The following is an 18,569-nucleotide window of genomic DNA, read 5'->3' on the forward strand; positions in this document are numbered from 1 at the left end:
TGGCTTGTAGAAGGAGCCCATGGCAAGGAAGAGGAGATAACAACAAAGAACAAAGGAGGAGGGAGAAACTGAACCTCTTTCTGGCCTCAGATTAGAATGTAGGGCTCTTTGCACACGGGACTTTCTCCCACATCATGGAGGCAAATGCTGAATGACCCTATATTGTCTAACCACTGCCCTATCATTGGTTATTACACACCTTCCCCCACCCAAACACCAAACTCTGTCCCCTCAGTCTAAACAGTCATCTGTCATACCTCTGCGGCATGGTGGCTCCTAACTGGCGCTCCTCCATTTCCAGCTGTCCTCAGTTCTCCAACGGCTCTCCAACTGCTGTGACCTGTTTGGCTCTGCCCATCCTCAAGAGTCAAGCAGTGAGGTATCTATTGTTAATGCCCTGACTATTTATACTCAGCAATAGGCGTGGACATGTGACGGTCCCACAAGACAAAATATGGGTATTTGATCAAGGTCCTCTTGCATAGAAGCTCCATGGAAAGTGGATGTCTCATGTATTTTGGTCTATAGACCACTAGCATAACACAGGCAGCCTCAGGAAACCCAGCCAGGACCATTATTTATTGTGTTTAAATTTCTGCCATGGACTAGAGAGGACTCAGGATTGCAGAGGACCATGCTAGGCTAAAACCCAATTTTTATTTTTCACATACTCATAATCTAAATCTAATTCAAGGTTATTTCCAGAAAAGAAAAAGAAATAACTTCAAAGAAATTCAACAAACCCCATGGTTTTTGACACTGCTGGACTGGAAGGAAAGAATGCCACTGTTCACACCAGATCTGGGGTAACATAATACTGCCTTCTCCTTAAGTCCTCAGCTTGGTTTCCAGGCTGGAAGGAGACAAGACGACAGGAGATCAGAGCCTCAGGTTGCCCTACCTATTAAAGTCCCACATGTGCCAGGCAGCAAGGGCCAGACCACAAAGTGGGAGGAATCATGATTTCCTAGTCTAGGCTTTCCTCTCTTCAAACAACATAAAGTATGATGAAGAAAACCCATAGTCTTGGCAGCCTGATAGCTCCTTCCCTAGGTAGGAGTCTCCAGTGAGTGGGTTTGAGGGTGAGCCAGAAAATCCTGAAAGCAAGACACGGAAGAATCCATACAAAGGAAGCAGAGTGGTTTTGAAGGGAGCAGGATTCAAGTTCCATAGCCTCACCTACATTGAACACTGAGATCTGAAGCTATTGTGTAGCATCTCTAAGCTCCTGTTCCCTCCTATACAAGGTGGGGACAATATCTCCTGCCTACCATGAAGAGCTGTTTAGACTATGAAGGAGCTGGGCTTTACAAAAATGCACACCCCCAAGTGTCAAGGTAGGATTCAGAGGGGGACTTTTCGAAGACCTCTTCCCTTTCCCTCCCTCTTCTTCCCTATGACAGAAGAGCAGAAGGCTCTGTAGGCCCCCTACAGGCTCGAGGGGCTATTACTCTGGGAGCAGCCAGTGCCCCTGTCCTGCACCCCAGGAGAGACCATGGGCCCAAGGCAGCAGTGCTGTGGCTGAAGGGCTGAGGCTGGGTTAATGAAGTATGGATTGACTAGGCTGCAAGCTGATTAGCTCTGGCATTGGGCTTTTCCTGAGCAGTGCCTGCAGAATCAATACTAATCCTTTGATCCCATTAGGGGCTCCTGTAGATCTCTGGAACAAAGTCTGTGCCTCTGCTTCTGTGCAGAGGCCCTGTGTAAGGAAGAGAGATGCTGGGGTTGGGGCCAACACCCCACCATCTTTATCTTCTTTACAAATCCTCCTCATTCTTCTGTTTCTAACCCCCACTCCCAAGAAGAGCCAAAAAATTTCCCCAGTCACCAAGGTCCCCAGTTTCGGCCCCTCCTGAGAAGCTGACTGTGATCCCTTAGAAAGAGATTTTGTTGCTTGTGTCAGCTCCCAGGCCCCTCAGTAATGTTCCACATTCTTCTCTATATGGATGAAAAGTGTTTCATGGGTGTTTGTTTGCTCCTTTGTTGGTTGGTTTGTTGGTTTTATGATGCTGGGGATTAAGCCTAGAAATTCACACACACACACACACACACACACACACACACACCCTAGACAAGAATTATCTCACTGAAAATAAAACCACAACCCACAGTTTGGAAGGCATCCGTCTTCATGGGTCTTCTAATTGAAGAGCTAACTATGTTACAGAATTACTGGGCATAAAGGCTTGAAGCACAATTAATATTTTTCAAGTGGAGATCAATAAGCCCATCTTCAGGTATCAGGGCCATTGTTGAAACACCTGTGGGCTCAGAAGAAAATCATTCTGTCTCTGGGGAATTGGCCAGCCTTGAGCCCACCTTACACACCACCCGGGCCCTCTTGGGCCAGTGGCTACTACTCCTCCAGCCTTGGATAATAAGAGCTCTTCATTTTGATTCCCCCACATCCCACTTTTTTTTATCTGTAGCCCACAGCACTTTGAAGCCTGCAGAAGAAAAATCCTGTGAATAGCTCTATCTCCAAGGGCTTGTGGGCTTTCAGCATGACCCAGTTCCATAGGCAGATGTAAGGGCGGCCCTCAAAAACTGACTCTGGACGGGATACCCACCTGGACCTCTCTTGCCTCGTGCAGGACATCATTGTTTCAGGTCGTTGAAATAGCAGAGCTGAAAACTCACATCCCAGTCATCTCCCACGCTTTAAAGCTAAAGTAGAGGTCAGGGAGGTGAGCAGTGTGAAGAGCCACTCCTGGTGTCCAGGACATGCCCTGCCACTGTCCTAGCTCTTACTCATCCAATGGCCATTCCTCACCGAGCCTTACCCATTACACTCCCAATATAGCCTTTGTCCCTGCTCATGGGATGCTTAGAGAACACCGGGGGAACAAAGGTTCCTCGTGTCCACACTTGCTGGGCAGAGAGGCCAGCAGTCACTCAGGTCAGTCAGGAGCACGTGTCTGAGCAATGGCATAGGAAATCATGACCCTCACCTCCCAGCCTTCTCCACACAGACATGTCCTAACTCACCATAAAGCCCCATTCAGCCACCTGTTTCTCAAACACCATTCTCTCCTCCTTGTCTCCCAATGTCTCCCAGCTTTCTATTGGTTCTTCCACCTATCCCAGCAAGGCTCTGGAAACCATTCTGAGGTCCGTGCTGATGTAATCACCACAATTCCTCCTAGCCTAGGCTGAGACTAAGCCTTCGTGTGACAAGCCACCTTGGTGTCAGAGTCCAGTGCAGAGACAGGCCCACCCTCTGGCCTCCTGCCCACACCCAGGCACCATTGCCAGTAGATACAACCCCTGCTGGCCAGATGGTATTCTCCAAGTCTGGGGGCACTCTCTGCTCTACTTAATAACCGCCTGGTAATTAGCTCCACGATTTTGCCACTATGCTTATAATAGCCTCCATTAAAGTTATGGGGTTTTCGAGCTGTAATGGCTTCCAGAGTAATTAACGCACAACTGGGTTTATTGCTAAGCTTATTTTTAGAGCTTGTCTCTCTGTCTTCTCTCCCTTTTCTTGCATAGATTTTTTTTTGACCAAAAATATGTTATGGACTCAGACACTCCTAATGCCCCCTACATCATGCCAATATCCTTCTCATTGTCCCTTCCTGTTCCTTCTTCCTGATACAGCATCCAGCGGATATAGGAACTCACAGTACAGGGGGCTATGATGAAGAAAGGTGGTTCTTAAGCCAGTGTTTATCCAGGCAACAGCCTGGAGCCACATGGCCTTGATGTAAGTCTGGCTCCATCCTTTCATCTCTGACCAGGGGCAGATGCTTACCATCGTGCTTCAGTGAAGCCAGCTGCGAATAGAGACGCACGGGCACCTGCCTCTGGGGGAGCCGAGTGCAGCCCAGAGAAGGAGTGTAAACACTGCCATTTCTCTTTGTCGTTGGAGACCATGAACGCTGTAGGAAAGCTCGCTATCATGAGCCGTGGCATAGGCACATACAAGAGAGGCTGTGCGAGCCACAGGTCTAAGCAGCTGCCCAGAAGAAGCGGTGAGGATGCAGGAAAACAAGCACCCACATAGACAGAGTGCTCACCTCCTTTCTTCTGCTTTTTCCTAATCTGAACTCAGAACCTTCACCTGCTCCAGGCTCATTTGAGAACCAGACATTTCTGAAGCTCCGGCCAAATCTGGCCTCCCTATGTTTGTCTGTTGCCTGTTCCTGTAAGAGGATAATCGAGAGCCAGCTGTTTATAAAGGAAAGGAGTTTTTTGCTCTGTGGTTCTGGAGGATGAAGTGCAAGAGCCTGGTCTTGTGAGGACCATGTGCTGCTCACAGAGGATGGCAGGAGGTTGAGTAAACAGCCATGGAAGAGAGGAGGCATGAGCGGTACCTCTGCTTTAGAACAACTTGTTCTCAAAGAAGTGAGAAGGCCATTAATCCCTCTTAATTATATAATCAGCTCTTATAGGCCTTACCTCCAAACACTGCTTCGGAGGGGAGAGACTGCATCCACAGGGAGCTGCAGGAAATGCTGTACCTCGTTCAGCATTGGCTTCTTCCCGGGTGCCTCGCGATTGGCTTCTAATGTAGCATCTAACCCTCTGGTCTCATTGCCTAAGAAATGGGGCAGTGGGCAGCTAACACTAATTCTGGAAGCTGTGAGCCTTTCATGAGAAGGACTGGGCATGGGATGCTGGCTAACGCAGGGCGGTACTCTGAAGTAGAAAGCAAGACTTGGTCTCCCAGAAGACACTAGGGCTAGGAGAGAAGACATAAGAAAGAAAATAAAGGCACGCGATTTCCAAAACTGGGTCACAAAATGTTCTGGTTGGTCATAACTCTCAAGCTCGGCAGGGACTAAGAACATATGTGGGCTGGGTGGGGCAGACAATATGGCCTCTGGGATGGCTGTCAGGGTGACTGTCTACCATGGAGTGATGGACTTCAGCATGATGAGCATGATGAGGGCCGGCCAGGTGCTAAGGGCTCTACCAGCCACGGACCAGAGCGTCTGCACAGGAGGGGAGGAGGAAGGAAGGAAAGGATGTAAGCATTCCTAAGGGAGCTGAGAGCTGCTACTCTTATTCTCCTGTCACAGCAGAGAGCAAGTTCCCAAAGGTTTATCTCCCGGCAGACCCTCTGTAGAATCCGGGGTGAATTCCACTGGGTGACTCTACAGCAAGGGTCTTTCTTGGGGCTCTCACTGCTGCCATTTTTGAGAGTGTCTCCCTACTACCTGACAGCTCCTCAGAAAACAGCCCCTTCTCCCTGCTGACAGCCAGCTCTGTCCTGAGGCTGACTCTGTGAGGAGAAGGTGCCCTACAAAAATCCCCTACACACATAAACAGAGGAGCACACCTAGGCATTTGTGTGATGTCCAATCTAACCACCTCTGCGTACCCTTGAAGGAGGCCCTAACTATGACACTGGACCAAAGTTATTAAGGAACCGCCTATGCTAATCACATCACAGCAGCCATAGCTGCTGGTACCTTGCTGTCAGGGACCACCCTGAGTGCTTCCTGAGCATTAATTCATTTAATTCTGAGAGCAGCGTTGGAAAGCAGATAACTGATTAATAGGTGAAAAACGAGTACAAGTAACTAGTTGGTGGAACTGTCCAAAGGCCACAGTTAGAATTAAACCAATGGACATGTCTCTGAAGTTTGTGTTTTTAGGCACTGTATTCGACTGTTCCTGAACATGTCTGCATGTCAAGGGAAGGATGGAGGTACATTCACCCAGACAGCTATACAGAAAAAGTTCTGGAGAAGTTGACGCTCGGTTGAAAAATTCTGGATGCCATGGGTGTAGAGTAGGCCAGTCTCTGTGATCCATGCCCACATCTCTGGTCATTTCCCACTGCTCCTTCTTACAGGTATCAACCTCTGAAGGTTCCTGACCTTGCCCTGGACGACTGCCCCTTCGCAGACTCCCGTCAGGCTGGACTCTGCACGCTTGCTTCCGCAATGGGTGGGTGTGAGCGCTGGTGAGAGTGACTGGCCAGTGTTCAGCTTCTGCCTCGCTGTGCCTGGCCGGCCGGCCCAATGCCTATTCTTTTCTCCTTTGTGCTGCCGATGCTCCTCCGTGGCCACTCCCCCCTGACCTTGCCACTGCCCAGGTAATGAGGAGCTGTGGGTGCAGCCAGCCTTGGAGATGCCGAAGAGACGGGACATCCTTGCGATTGTCCTCATCGTGCTTCCCTGGACGCTGCTCATCACCGTCTGGCACCAGAGCAGCCTCGCGCCTCTGCTGGCTGTGCACAAGGGTGAGCCCAACCCCACTCCCACCCTGGTTTGGCTTTGGTAATAAAAGCTACCCTGTTATTATTCTTTTGACACCTGGGCCCTGACCTTACCTTGGGGGAATGTTGGCCTTCTAAGACTCCATTGAAAGCCTCCCCTCACCCTCTTTCCCCACCCCACCCCTGCCCCCCATCTCTCTAAACACATAATTTTAAGTACCTGGGATCTGTTATAATCAAGTATGACACAATCCAGACAGACAGCAAGTCAATGGGCTTGAAAGGCAACTTGTTATTTTTATCTCTCAAGAGGAGTGGGTATACCGTGATCTATGAGGCAGCATGGGGGAGCACTGGGGCTCTGGGTGGGGAAGCCGAGGGGCAAAGAGAGCTAGGACGGAACCTGTAATATGCTCATTTCAGATAGAGAAGGGCCATATCAGAGCTGATCAAGCTTAGAAGTGGATTATTTGGTCAGATTTTCCTTTTTCGAGATAAGGTACTATTATACAGCTCTGACTGGCCTAGTACTGTGCAGTTCAAGACTGGCTTCACACTCCTGAAAACCCTTCTGCCTCACCCTCTCAAGTGTTAAGACTACTAGCAAACATCATCATGTCAGGCTCAAAAGGTGATAGACTTGATGATTTCTGTGGAATTTTGGACATTAGGATGGGTTCACTTGCCCTGTATTGCAGACTTGGGTGATTTAGGCCAGAGGAAGATTGGCCTACTGGTTGTCGGATGTCAGATGTCCACAACGCTCTGAATTGTCCAAGCAGTATGAAATTTTAAATAATTAAAACAAGCAGGATTGATGTGTATACAAACCTGCATACCCAGTCCCATACTAGGCAAGGATGGGCCGCTCAGCAGGGGTGCCGAGGAAGGAGTACAGTCCTGGTCTATATTGTAATTTCAGGGAGTGCTTTTGTTTTAACTTTAATTTTGAATTGTTGCTGCAGGGTAGGTAAGTGCTATAACTAGAGAGCTACATCCCAGGTTTGTGCTGCAAAACCTTTCAAGGACAGTACGCCCTTTGCCCCCTATGCCTGCTTAGGAGATTAACTGGGCAGAGGCCTGAAGAGTCAAAGTGTTTTCCCAAGAGCAAGGGGGAAACTGATTAAAACAATGTCCTTCGGGCTATGAGTCCTGAGTCATCTTTTTCATTCACAACCAAATCTCCACCCTCAGACCTTCCTTGCCTCCCACATCGAGCCACCTCTCATTCAGACTTACTAAAGCTACCTTCTGCCCCACCTCGTTGTTACAACCTCGGTCAGGCAGTTCTCCCATTGCAATGTGTACCATTTTCCCTGGGAGCAAAGAAGACAATGCCCAGGTTCTTTTCCTAGCAGATGGTTGCTCTGTGGCGCAGTGAGTCCTTCATTCCCTCTGAAATTCCTCAGTCTTCTTAGCCACCCCATTGCCCTTGCTGGGCGCTCTGGTTTTCTGCATGACGTCATCTGCTGCTCATGACCCCATTGCCTCTCTTTGGGGCTTGTCAGTTGAGACTCACTGCTATCCTGTGAATACATCATTTCAGAGGGGTTAAAACTACCATATATAAAATGACATAATGTCTGTTGTCCTCTTGGCAGAATGAGGGTCAGAGACATCACACCAACAGCCTTTTAGGATTCAGGGTTGCAAAAGCCCTGAAGTCAGGGGGAAGGGGAGTGTGCAGGCTATAGCCCAGCCCTATACATGGAGAACTTCCCCAGGACATAGGCTTCCACATGTTTAGGAAGATCTGGACAGCAGAGGGCTGTACAAAATGGTTCTCAGTCTTCATCCTCAGCCCCAGTTTCCAAAATAATATTGGCTACTAGAGAGATAGACAGATAGATTAGATAGATAGATAGATAGATAGATAGATAGATAGATTCTTACATCCTGCTCAAAATATCCTGAATGTTACCACTTTTTCCTCAACATTGCTTCTTTTCAATTAAACCCCAAAGTTCCCTTTGAAGAGCTACATCCCTGCCAGTCCTCCTATTCCCACCTCACCTCCCCCTACACATACTCAGTATTGATCTATGGCCTGGGTAACAGACTCCATGTCTCTTGCAACGTTAGCTTGTAAGCAGTAGACAAAGGTGGATCACTTGGGTTTATCTGTATTGGGCTCCACACTTTGCAAACCTTGGTGTTAATGGTGATGGCAGGACCATAGGAGAAAACAAAGGAGCCATGACCCAGGACCCTCTGCGTCTACATTCCAGCCCTTTCATGTGGCTTGCTCATATCGCCCTCACATAAATACATAGAGTCACAAGGAAGCAGGCTAGCTAGTGTCCTCTGTCTACATCTACTGTGCCTAGTAGTGGTTTAGCCCTTGATGTGTGTTGTTATCTACACAGCAACTCCACCAAGCAGATGTTATTAGCATTCGCTAGTATTATTAGCTCCAGTTTATGACCACAAAAATCAAGGTACCAGAAACTAATAAACTTGTTTTAGACCTTGCAGTTAGTCACAGCAGACAGTAGCACCTGAGCCTAGGTTTCCAAGTCTGCCCTCTGACCATTAGCATCCCGGCTGAGATATGTGAGCAGTAGAAACTACATAGTATTTGACTCATGAATCCTTCAAACCCAAAAGTTCAACTTGGAGACCAGGGATTTGATGAAAATGAGAATGCCAATAGCCCTGATCGCTCCTCCTAGGAGGCCTGCCAGATTCCCCAGCCAGGAAAAGGTTCCAGATGTAAGAAAACCTTGGTCCTCAGAGCTGTCCCAACTTGAAACAGGTTACTTAAAAAAATAAGGAAGTAATGACTCCCCCACTCCATGTCTGTGAGGTCTAAAGATGGAAGCAGTTCTTCAGAGGGGCAGAGGACAGGACTGTCTTGGAAGGGTGGGTGACTTTGAAGGCCAAGTATCAGAGCCAGGCCAGCGCCCTCGTCCCCTACCCCCTCCCCGCACCGCCTTCTCCCACCTCTGCAGATGAGGGCAGTGACCCCCGGCGTGAGGCACCACCCGGTGCGGACCCTAGGGAGTATTGCATGTCCGACCGAGACATCGTGGAGGTGGTGCGCACAGAGTACGTGTACACGAGGCCGCCACCGTGGTCGGACACGCTGCCCACCATCCACGTGGTGACGCCCACCTACAGTAGACCGGTGCAGAAGGCAGAGCTGACACGAATGGCCAACACACTACTGCATGTGCCCAACTTGCACTGGCTGGTGGTGGAGGACGCTCCACGCAGGACGCCCCTGACAGCGCGCCTGCTGCGCGACACTGGCCTCAACTACACACACTTGCATGTGGAGACACCCCGCAACTACAAACTGCGAGGTGATGCCAGAGACCCTCGCATCCCTCGCGGCACCATGCAACGCAACCTGGCCCTGCGCTGGCTGCGGGAGACCTTCCCACGGAACTCCACGCAGCCAGGTGTAGTGTACTTCGCGGATGATGACAACACCTACAGTCTGGAGCTCTTTGAAGAGGTGCGCTAGGGACCAGAGGAGGGAGAGTAGCAGGTGGAGTTCAAGAAAACTGAAGGATGTGGGGCTCAGACCAAGATTGGAGCAGAGGGTAGCCCCCATGAGGAGATGCTAAGGCATGCATAGACACATACAGGAAACCTTAGGCTGGGCTGGTTCACACTGCAGAGAATCAGGGAAAGTAAACCTCAGTATAAGGTAAAGGAACCCAGCACATTAAAAAGAAGCCTGTTGAGGCTTGTAACTCCCCAACCTGACCTTAGAGATTTGTTCCCTGAAAGAGCCCTTTCTATGGGATCACTTAACATGGGCACCAGAAATCTCTTGGGTGGACATTTTGAGCCTGCCTGTTAAGTTTTGTGGAGAGAGGCACGTTTCAGATTTTAAAATGACAAGATTAAGAGATTTTTGCCATCGGGCCACATTGAGAAGTTGACCAACATCTTAGCTGAAAGATGCCTTGAATGCCTAGGTGAGAGTCCTCTAGGGATTCCCCGAGAGGTCAGGGGCAGGGGGTCTGCAGACAGACTGGGAGGGACCCACACACACCCAGTAAGTGATCTACCTCCTATGGGAAAGGGTAGCATTTACATCCTAGACCCGTATCCTGACTCAGGTTCTCACCTTGTAGATGCGCAGCACAAGGAGGGTGTCCGTGTGGCCTGTGGCCTTCGTTGGTGGCCTTCGGTACGAGGCCCCAAGGGTGAATGGGGCAGGGAAGGTGGTTGGCTGGAAGACAGTGTTCGACCCCCACCGGCCATTTGCCATAGACATGGCTGGATTTGCTGTCAATCTGCGGCTCATCTTGCAGCGAAGTCAAGCCTACTTTAAACTCCGCGGTGTGAAGGGAGGCTACCAGGAGAGCAGCCTCCTTCGAGAACTGGTCACCCTCAATGACCTGGAGCCCAAGGCAGCAAACTGCACCAAGGTAAGTAAGACCTTCTTCATAACTGATGGCTAGTAAGGCAAGAACCCCCAGACCTGTAGATCCAGGAGGAAGAGGGGCCTCAAAATAGCTTTGTCTACAGTCCCCATCCAGGAGGGTAGCTTATTATAAACTGATAATACTGATAAGCAGAAAGATGGGGAGGGATTTCTATTGAGAAATTCCAAAGATCACTGGCCCTCCATAGGGACATCTGTGTTCCATGACCCTGGTTGAGTATGCACATGCATACACTAAGGCAGATGCATGTATGCATACATGTACATATTCAAATATGTACATAGACATGCATACAGATGCCTGCCTATGTGTGCATACACAAATACACATATACATACACACATGCATATTGGGAAATCTTGAGAGGTGTCTCTTTCTGTAGTTCTAGAATGAGTAGATAGAAATAAAAAACAGTTTAAAAAATCTTGATGGGGCAATGGTGGAAAGAGAAAGGGCAGAAGAAATCCTTGCAGGTTGTGGGAGGGAGCCAGGCGCCGGCAGAATGAGCTGGGGATCTGTACCACTTATTTTGTGTCTCTGGCCATGCAGATCTTGGTCTGGCACACACGGACAGAGAAGCCAGTGCTGGTGAATGAGGGGAAGAAGGGCTTCACTGACCCGTCGGTGGAGATCTGAGGATGAGGATGCGGGTAAGAGAGAAGGCCGGCGTGGCCAGGGCACTGCACAAACAGCTCCATCCTCCATCTCTTGAGATACATTCTCCATCTCTGAGGGCTTTGGGATACATCCTCCATCTCTTGGGACACATCCTCCATCTCTGAGGGCTTTTCCTCATGGTCCTTAGCTCTGGGAGCATAAGACCAATGTGGGCAGAAGCATGGCCAAAGACCCCCTTCCTCTTGTGCTCCCAACAGCTATTGGCAGGCTTCATGCATACAGCCGGGTCCTTCTGCAAGCATCACCTTCTTTTATTGTTATTGTCATGCTGGCCATGATGGTCCACAGTGGGGGATGTTTTCACCCGGTTCATGGGTTACTTCCAGTATAGAGCTGTGCTGAGATCACACTACACCACATCAGTGGTCCTATGGCTTTCAGTAGTAGGTGAAGGAGCTCACTGAGCAGGAATCCTGGAGCCCACACCACTGCCAGGATACCACTTTCCTGTTTCAGCCTGGTGTCATTTCTCTGTTCCTGGTTTTTCTTATATGTAGAATGGGCTGCCAGGGCACTGAAATTAGTCTGTAGCACATAACAACCCCTATGTAAGAATTCTTAATCTCGATTATTTAAATTCCATTGGGGTAGACCACCACCATATTTACCTACACTTGAGAAGTGACAATGATGTTCGGAAAAGAAGCTAAATGACTAGCCTAAAGTGACACATTAGCCCAAGAGATCTGTGTTACGTGACTGACCGGGCCAAGTACTTTTGAGGGGCTTTTTGTGCTCTGGACTTTTGGAGGCATCACTTTCAGGACTTTTACTCCTCCAGACTCTGCCACAGATATGGGGGCTCACAGCAGACACAACCTTGACCAGACCCTGCCACAGATCTGGGGACCCACATCAGACAGAATCTTAACCAGACCCTGCCACAGATCTGGGGTTCACAACAGACACAACCTTGACCAGACCCTGCCACAGATCTGGGGGATCACAGCAGACTCCTACCTTGACGAGACCCTGCCACAGATCTGGGGGCTCACAGCAGACACAACCTTGACCAGACCCTGCCCCAGATCTGAGGGCTCACAGCAGACACAAACTTGACCAGACCCTGCCCCAGATATGGGGGCTCACAGCAGACACAACCTTGACCAGACCCTGCCCCAGATCTGGGGGCTCACAGCAGACACAACTTTGACCAGACCCTGCCCCAGATATGGGGGCTCACAGCAGACACAACCTTGACCAGACCCTGCCCCAGATATGGGGCTCACAGCAGACACAACCTTGATTTTTGTCTCAGCACATCTGCAGGCTCCATGTCTTTGTGACTACAGGGAATCATCCCTGAACTTCAAGTCCTTGGCAGCGCCTCTTAGAATGTGTCAGTACAGAGATTCATCTCACCTCCTGCCCTCACTGGGTCAGTGGAATAATCTCCATCACTTGCTTTTCAAACAAGTCTCCAAAGGGAATCCAGAGAGGCTCTGTGGGGTCCACTAGGGGCTCAGGATTGGGCATTCTGTCCGACTTGCTGTTCCAGCTCCACCTTGCCCCAGGCTGACACCCGTGCTGTTCCTACTTTCCCCACACAGGAAATCTCCTTCTCAGACCCTGATCTTGGCCTTCCATCCTCTCCCATGGCTGATAGTCACTCTGAGGCAGACTCCAGAGGAACAGCATCACCTCTTGTCTATTCTGAGGGCTTCCAAGAAAGCCCAGCTTGATGCCAGGATAAAAGACAGAAATTTAAGCACAGAATCCCAGACCTGTTGTTCTCTCCATCACCATGGCCAGGGGCTTGAGACCCGAGGGCTGGGGATTCCAGCAGCCAGCAAAGCCCGGGCTCTGCACACCTCCTTGGAAGCCTCCTGCATTGATGGGGCTGTGTAAGCGGGTGACCCTGACTTGGAGTGATGCTGGAGATGAGGGAGGTCAGAAAAACCCCACTGTTGAGTCCAGCATGGTTCTCCATTGCTCTCTGCTCTTGGGCCCAGCATGACTACACAGCATGTGCCCAGCCAGGACATTGTGAAGACCAGAGAGCAGCCCGGGGCATGAAGGTGCCCCAACACTCCTCTTTCACACCTGCTCTTCCGCAGAGCTGCTCCCCAATCACAAATACCTCTGGCTCTTCTCTGGTTCATGTTTACAGGGCATAAGGCTGTCTTGGATCCCATCTGGCACCCGGCCCTGCATCTGGGGAGCCTGGGCCTACCTACAGCTCCCCCTGTACCTCAGGCTGTGGGAGAACAAAGCCCCTTCCCACATCCCTCAAGCCTCCTGTGCCAGAATTGGCAAGGTGGTGGGCCTAGAGCCAGCACAGGTCATTAATTGATCTGGATTAAGAACCATGTGACCCCAGTGTCCACACTGCCTCTCTAATACCCCTGGGCTGCAACGCCCCCTTGCCTGGCTTGGACCGGGGACAAAATGCCCTCTTCCCAGAACCTGAGACTCATAGACCTCAGGACTGGAGTTAACAGTAATAAATAGGAGGAGCTTTTCCTGAGAAGGTGTGAGGCCCAGCAACCGCAGCCCTTTCCTGCACTGACTCCTGTGAGGGGTGCATTAGCAGGGGATCTGGAGATAAGAGCAGGATTGTCTGAACACTGGAAGAAAAGGAGACTTGATCGCACACTGCTTTGGAAGTCACTCTATCTTACACAAAATGGGAAAGCTTGCAAAGCCAGCCTGGCCTCCTGCTCACTTACTCTCTCCACCTCAGAGAAAACAGTATGCCCAGGCTGTTGTCCCCACCCACCCAGGAGAAGCCTCTGCCTGGGGTTCAGCATCTGAGAGGCCGCTGGCTCTGGCTGGACGCGGCCCTCTGGTGGTGATCTCGCTCCAGCTCCTACAAGTTGGAAGCACAATTTTCCTCCAAGTGGGGAAAAGGAAAGGGCACCACAAGCCCACTGAAGAAGTGTTTATTTTTTAACGGCTAACAGCTCCCCCTCCATTAAAACTCATAGGACAGGCCTAAGAGTCGTTCAGAACCCACTCTTGAGTGGATGGGACTCAGTTCACACATCTAACCTTCCGAGAATAGCATTGACTGCCCATTTTGAAATGGATTTAACTTCCCACAGTCTTCAGGAAAACCTCCGATAGGAACAGATCCCACAGCCACCTTGCAGGATATTCCCTCCGACCACTTCTACTTTGGATGTTGCTTTGGAAACTGACCCCTTAGCATCCCATAGGTGGCATGGGAGAGGGAGGAAAGAGGCACAGGGCATCTATCCGATGAGTGGATTTATGTCTGGGCACTCTGCTGTCCATTCATAGAAACTGATAGTGAATGCCAAGGTCAAACCAGCTGCTGAGGCTGCCTTCTTAGCCAAAACCCACTGCTCCTTTTTAGGAAATTGAAAACGAAAAACAAACTGGGGTTTTATTATTGTTATTATTATTTTTGGCAGATGTTAGTTCAGTTGTTTCCACCTAATATCCTCTCTTAGCCGCATGTGTATTTATTTATAATTCCAACCCCGGTGGACTGCAGCCTTTGAGAATGAGTTTGTTACAAGTAGAACTGGGTCCGTGTTGACAACTTGTTCTCCAAACCCAGGCTGTTCCCTGCTCCCTTGCTGGAAAGCCCCACCGCAGAGGAGTCAAGCCAGGGGTTTAGGAGCTCCACAGGCAGAGGCTGGTCTAAGGGTGGAGCCCAAGCTGCCGCACCATCTGGTCTGTTTTAATTTAACTCTATTTAATTTGTTTTCGAAATTAAAAGTCAAATATGGTTTTTAACAGTTGTAATCCTCTTCAGCCTTGCCTTATTTTAGTCTCATTTATTAATTTAGCCAGCCAACAAATAGTTCCCAGGTGCCTGCTATGAATAGGCATTCTTCTAGTCAGGATCCAGCATGATGGAGCTCACCCACCAAATCCAGGACACAGACAAGGACTCTCATGCAGCATTTCAGGTGCGAGGCACTGGAAGAAGGGCGGAACTGCTGGAGAGGATGGAGGGTAGTAGTGGGACGGGCGGAAGTTCCTTAAAGCATGGTAAGAAAGACCTCCCTGGTACGGGGCCTTGAGCAGAACAGCAGCATGCCAACCTGCAGCTGAGGCAGAGCATCCTGATAAGAGAGAAACGCCCCCAACTGTGTGCACTCATACCTATAGCTCAGGAGAAAAAAAAGAGTAACGTGACTGCAATTGACTGGGCAGGGGCCAGGGGTGGGAGCAGGGGCATGGAAGACATGGTTGGCAAGTCAGAAAGAAAGCCTGGAAGCAGCTGGCCTCTGAGACCAGGATAAAGCTGTTGGTTTCTACTCTAAGTGCAATTAGGAGCCCCTGATGGAGCTGACCTTCGAGGGCCACTTTGTTTCCTGTGCTAAGGATAAATGGGCCAAGGCAGGGGACTGGGGAGGCAGCCCCTGTGATAAGCCAGGAACAAGATGCTGGTGGCTGGGTTGGGAGCACGAGCTCTGGAGTCGAGGGAGTGGCTGCATCTAAACATGCCTAAGAAGGGCTGGGTGTGGGATGAAGAGACAGCAGCCAAGATGACCCAGGCCACAGGCCAGAGTTTCCATTTGTTGATACAGGACAGAGTGTAGGAGAGGAAAATGGAGTTCTGCTTCTGACCTTGTAGTGCACGTGCAACAGATAGTCAGGGTCAGCTCTCCGCGTACTTGCAGTGAGGATGGGAACCAAACCGGAAAGTGTTGGTGTCAAGATCCCACAGGCATGACCCCCACACAGTGAGTAGACAAAAGAAATAATGGGTGAGCAAAGTCTCCGGGCAAGTCAGTTAAGGGGAGGTGCTCTGCAGGGACTGAGATGGGTTTCATGGCACACAGGATCTGGATAAACTGTCTGGAGAGTTAAGGTCAGCCGGCACAGGCTGGGGAAGCAGAGAAAAATATTTCTACAGAAAGTCCAATACATACCTGATCATGTATGCATAAAACTGTAACTCAGAATTCCTTGCGCCCTTACAGAAGGACAGCACTGCTTAGTGAAGCTTTGTAGAAACAAGCTCGTATGTATTGCAAGGCCTTTAAAGTGACAATTTAACACTGCTCTCTGGCTCTGGCTTTACTCAAGAAGTCCTGGACTCATCTACACTTTATCTGGATACTTGATAGTCCAAGACATCTCAGGAAGAACCTGCAAGCATGGGTAAAATTGGGGACTTAGTCTGACTTGCTCTTCAAGTATCATCTGTAATCTGCACTTTAAAAAGCCCCCTTTGAAGAGCCAGCAAGATGGCTTGGTGGGTAAAGACACTTGCTCTCAACCCTGACAACCCACAAGGAGGCTGTCCTCTGATTGCTCATATCCCGTGGCAGTCATACACCTAACCCACACACACAGCAAACAAATAATCATCGTATAATTTTATTTTAAAACTTTAAAAACAAATAAAGGACTTTTTAAAAAAGCTCCCTTCGAGTTGGCATGATGGGACAACCTTATCATCTCAGTCCCTGGGAAGCTACAGCAGGAGAACTGAAAGTTCAAGGCCAGCCTGGGCTACATAACATGACCACATCTAAGAGAGAGAGAGAGAGAGAGAGAGAGAGAGAGAGAGAGAGAGAGAGAGAATAAAAACAAACTCAATTTCTCAGACCCAGTGACACATGAGCTGTGCTCCACGACCACCCACAAGAAAGTTATCGGGGCTCATAGCTCAGTTGCTGCACACCAGACTCCACTGCAAACTTGTTCTCAGCAACACTCAGGGATCCAGCCTGCCAGGCTGTGAGCCTCTCGCTCACCCTGCGCTTGCCTGATCCATCTTCCCTGGGCTTCTCTAGGGACACTGTGCTCACAGATGTGTGTTCTTTGGTTTTCACTATTATTGAAGATAGCAAGCTTAGAGTAGTACATACCAAATATAATTTATGAAGAGAGACCATCACCTATGGCTAAGTTATATATTGTGGTTTTGGCTTTCTAGAATGTTCTTATTCTTATCCACCAACATGCGATTGGACTGTTCTTAACACAATGACATTTCAAAGAAAACTGAAATAAGGAAAAGTGGTAAGAAGCCAGGGCATGTGCCATCCACCAGTTGAGTATCATCAGTGTCTGGATCCTTCTTGAAGAGCTGGAGACACCCACAAGGAAGCTTTGTTTCAAATCTATTGCTTTATTGCAGTTTAGGGTGGCAAACCCAAAGCAAGCAGTTGCACTCAATCCCTAGAACAAGAGTCTCCAATCTGGACTGAGACAACAGGGCGGACGCTGGCCGCTTTCCCTCCTCCTTGCTGCTTTTTCAGTCAAAGGAAGGTGTGCTCAGTGAATCTACTGAGCAGGAAACAAGGCCTCTGCTAGACCTGTGACTTGTAGCTAACCCCAAATTCTTCTGTGGGGTCAGAAGCAGCTAGCTGCCTGGGGCCACTTAGCTGAGCCTTCTGCCATTCCCTCTCAAAGAGCATGGATATGAAGTGGTTTCTGCCAAAATTCCCAGCTCCTCCCCTAGTGAAGCTGTCCCTCTTTGGTGACTCTCCTCCTCACCCAGAACAATAGCAAATGCTCTCTTAACTTAGGAAGATAAGTACTGAACATGTCTATTTCTCTTAAGCTCAGCTTATCAACTGGCTCAATGTCATAAGAGACAGAATGAAAAGGAAAAACAATGTATGTTTCTTCCAGAACCCCAGAAATAGCTGAGGAAAGTTGAAACATAAATCAAGTTGACTCAAGTAAGACATGCTTTCTCTTTGCTCTACAAACAGTGGAAATTCAGGAGCAGAAAGCAGAACTACAGGATGTGGCCACGCCCTCCTAGGATGTTTAAAAAGCCTTCCTGTATCCTGCAGGTTGGCCTGATGAGGCTTTCACTTCCAGAAGACGGCAGTACCCACCCAGCTTTAGCACCTTCTTTGAAGGTGCTCCAACTACATACTCCACCCTCGGAGATAGCTCTATGGCCTCCCCAGAAAGATTAGGGGAGCAGAAAGGGACTCAACCACAAAACCAGGAGAGAAGCCATTTCAGTATGAGGGTATCCTAGACAATGCTACCCATCTTCTCTGTAGTCCCCTCAAGTTTAGGATTTTGGATTGAGTTGACTATAGCCCTTTGTTCCCTGAGGTTGCTAGGTATGAAGACCCTCCTGTAGCAGAGGACGGAAGGACGTTGCCAACCACAGCAGGAAGGCTGGGACTGTTGTTCAGTTAACATACTGGTTCCTGCCCAGGTAGGGGGTATCAGTAGACTGTACCACGGAGCCTGCCATTGTCTCCTCAAAGATGATGACCTGTGGGAAACAAGGGTTGAACTATGAGGTCTGCCCTACAGCTGGATGAGAACACAATGAGACAGCAGGATGGGCGGAAGGGTGTGGGGATGAGGATGGAAGGAGGTAGGAAGCGGTAAGTGCAGAGTCATCACCAAGCAAAGCC

The 18,569-nt window shown here is 49.5% G+C and overlaps 2 protein-coding genes across 5 annotated transcripts in view; one reads left to right on the forward strand and one right to left on the reverse strand.

Moving 5' to 3' along the window:
• Positions 1-18,569, forward strand: part of B3gat1 (beta-1,3-glucuronyltransferase 1) — a 35,622-nt gene that overhangs the window by 12,020 nt on the left and 5,033 nt on the right. The window contains exons 2-8 of one of the 3 annotated variants that reach the window (XM_041657187.1): positions 302-379; positions 5,807-5,901; positions 6,050-6,196; positions 9,124-9,632; positions 10,261-10,557; positions 11,125-11,225; positions 12,804-16,571. In XM_041657187.1, the coding sequence (XP_041513121.1) occupies positions 5,898-5,901; positions 6,050-6,196; positions 9,124-9,632; positions 10,261-10,557; positions 11,125-11,211 (1,044 nt within the window). In that variant the 5' untranslated portion in view covers positions 302-379; positions 5,807-5,897 and the 3' untranslated portion in view covers positions 11,212-11,225; positions 12,804-16,571. Of the gene's footprint in view, positions 1-301; positions 380-5,806; positions 5,902-6,049; positions 6,197-9,123; positions 9,633-10,260; positions 10,558-11,124; positions 11,226-12,803; positions 16,572-18,569 lie in introns of those variants that run through there. The other 2 variants (XM_041657186.1, XM_041657188.1) reach the window with 2 other exon arrangements.
• Positions 16,289-18,569, reverse strand: part of LOC121451550 (beta-galactosidase-1-like protein 2) — a 41,590-nt gene continuing 39,309 nt past the window's right edge. The window contains exon 16 of one of the 2 annotated variants that reach the window (XM_041657185.1): positions 16,289-16,323. In XM_041657185.1, the coding sequence (XP_041513119.1) occupies positions 16,313-16,323 (11 nt within the window). In that variant the 3' untranslated portion in view covers positions 16,289-16,312. Of the gene's footprint in view, positions 16,324-16,562; positions 18,425-18,569 lie in introns of those variants that run through there. The other variant, XM_041657184.1, reaches the window with a different exon arrangement.

The sequence above is a fragment of the Microtus oregoni genome, unplaced genomic scaffold (assembly GCF_018167655.1).
Source record: "Microtus oregoni isolate MIOR12 unplaced genomic scaffold, Mior012 000008F_ref0000371, whole genome shotgun sequence".
In the NCBI taxonomy this organism is placed as follows: Eukaryota; Metazoa; Chordata; class Mammalia; order Rodentia; family Cricetidae; genus Microtus; species Microtus oregoni.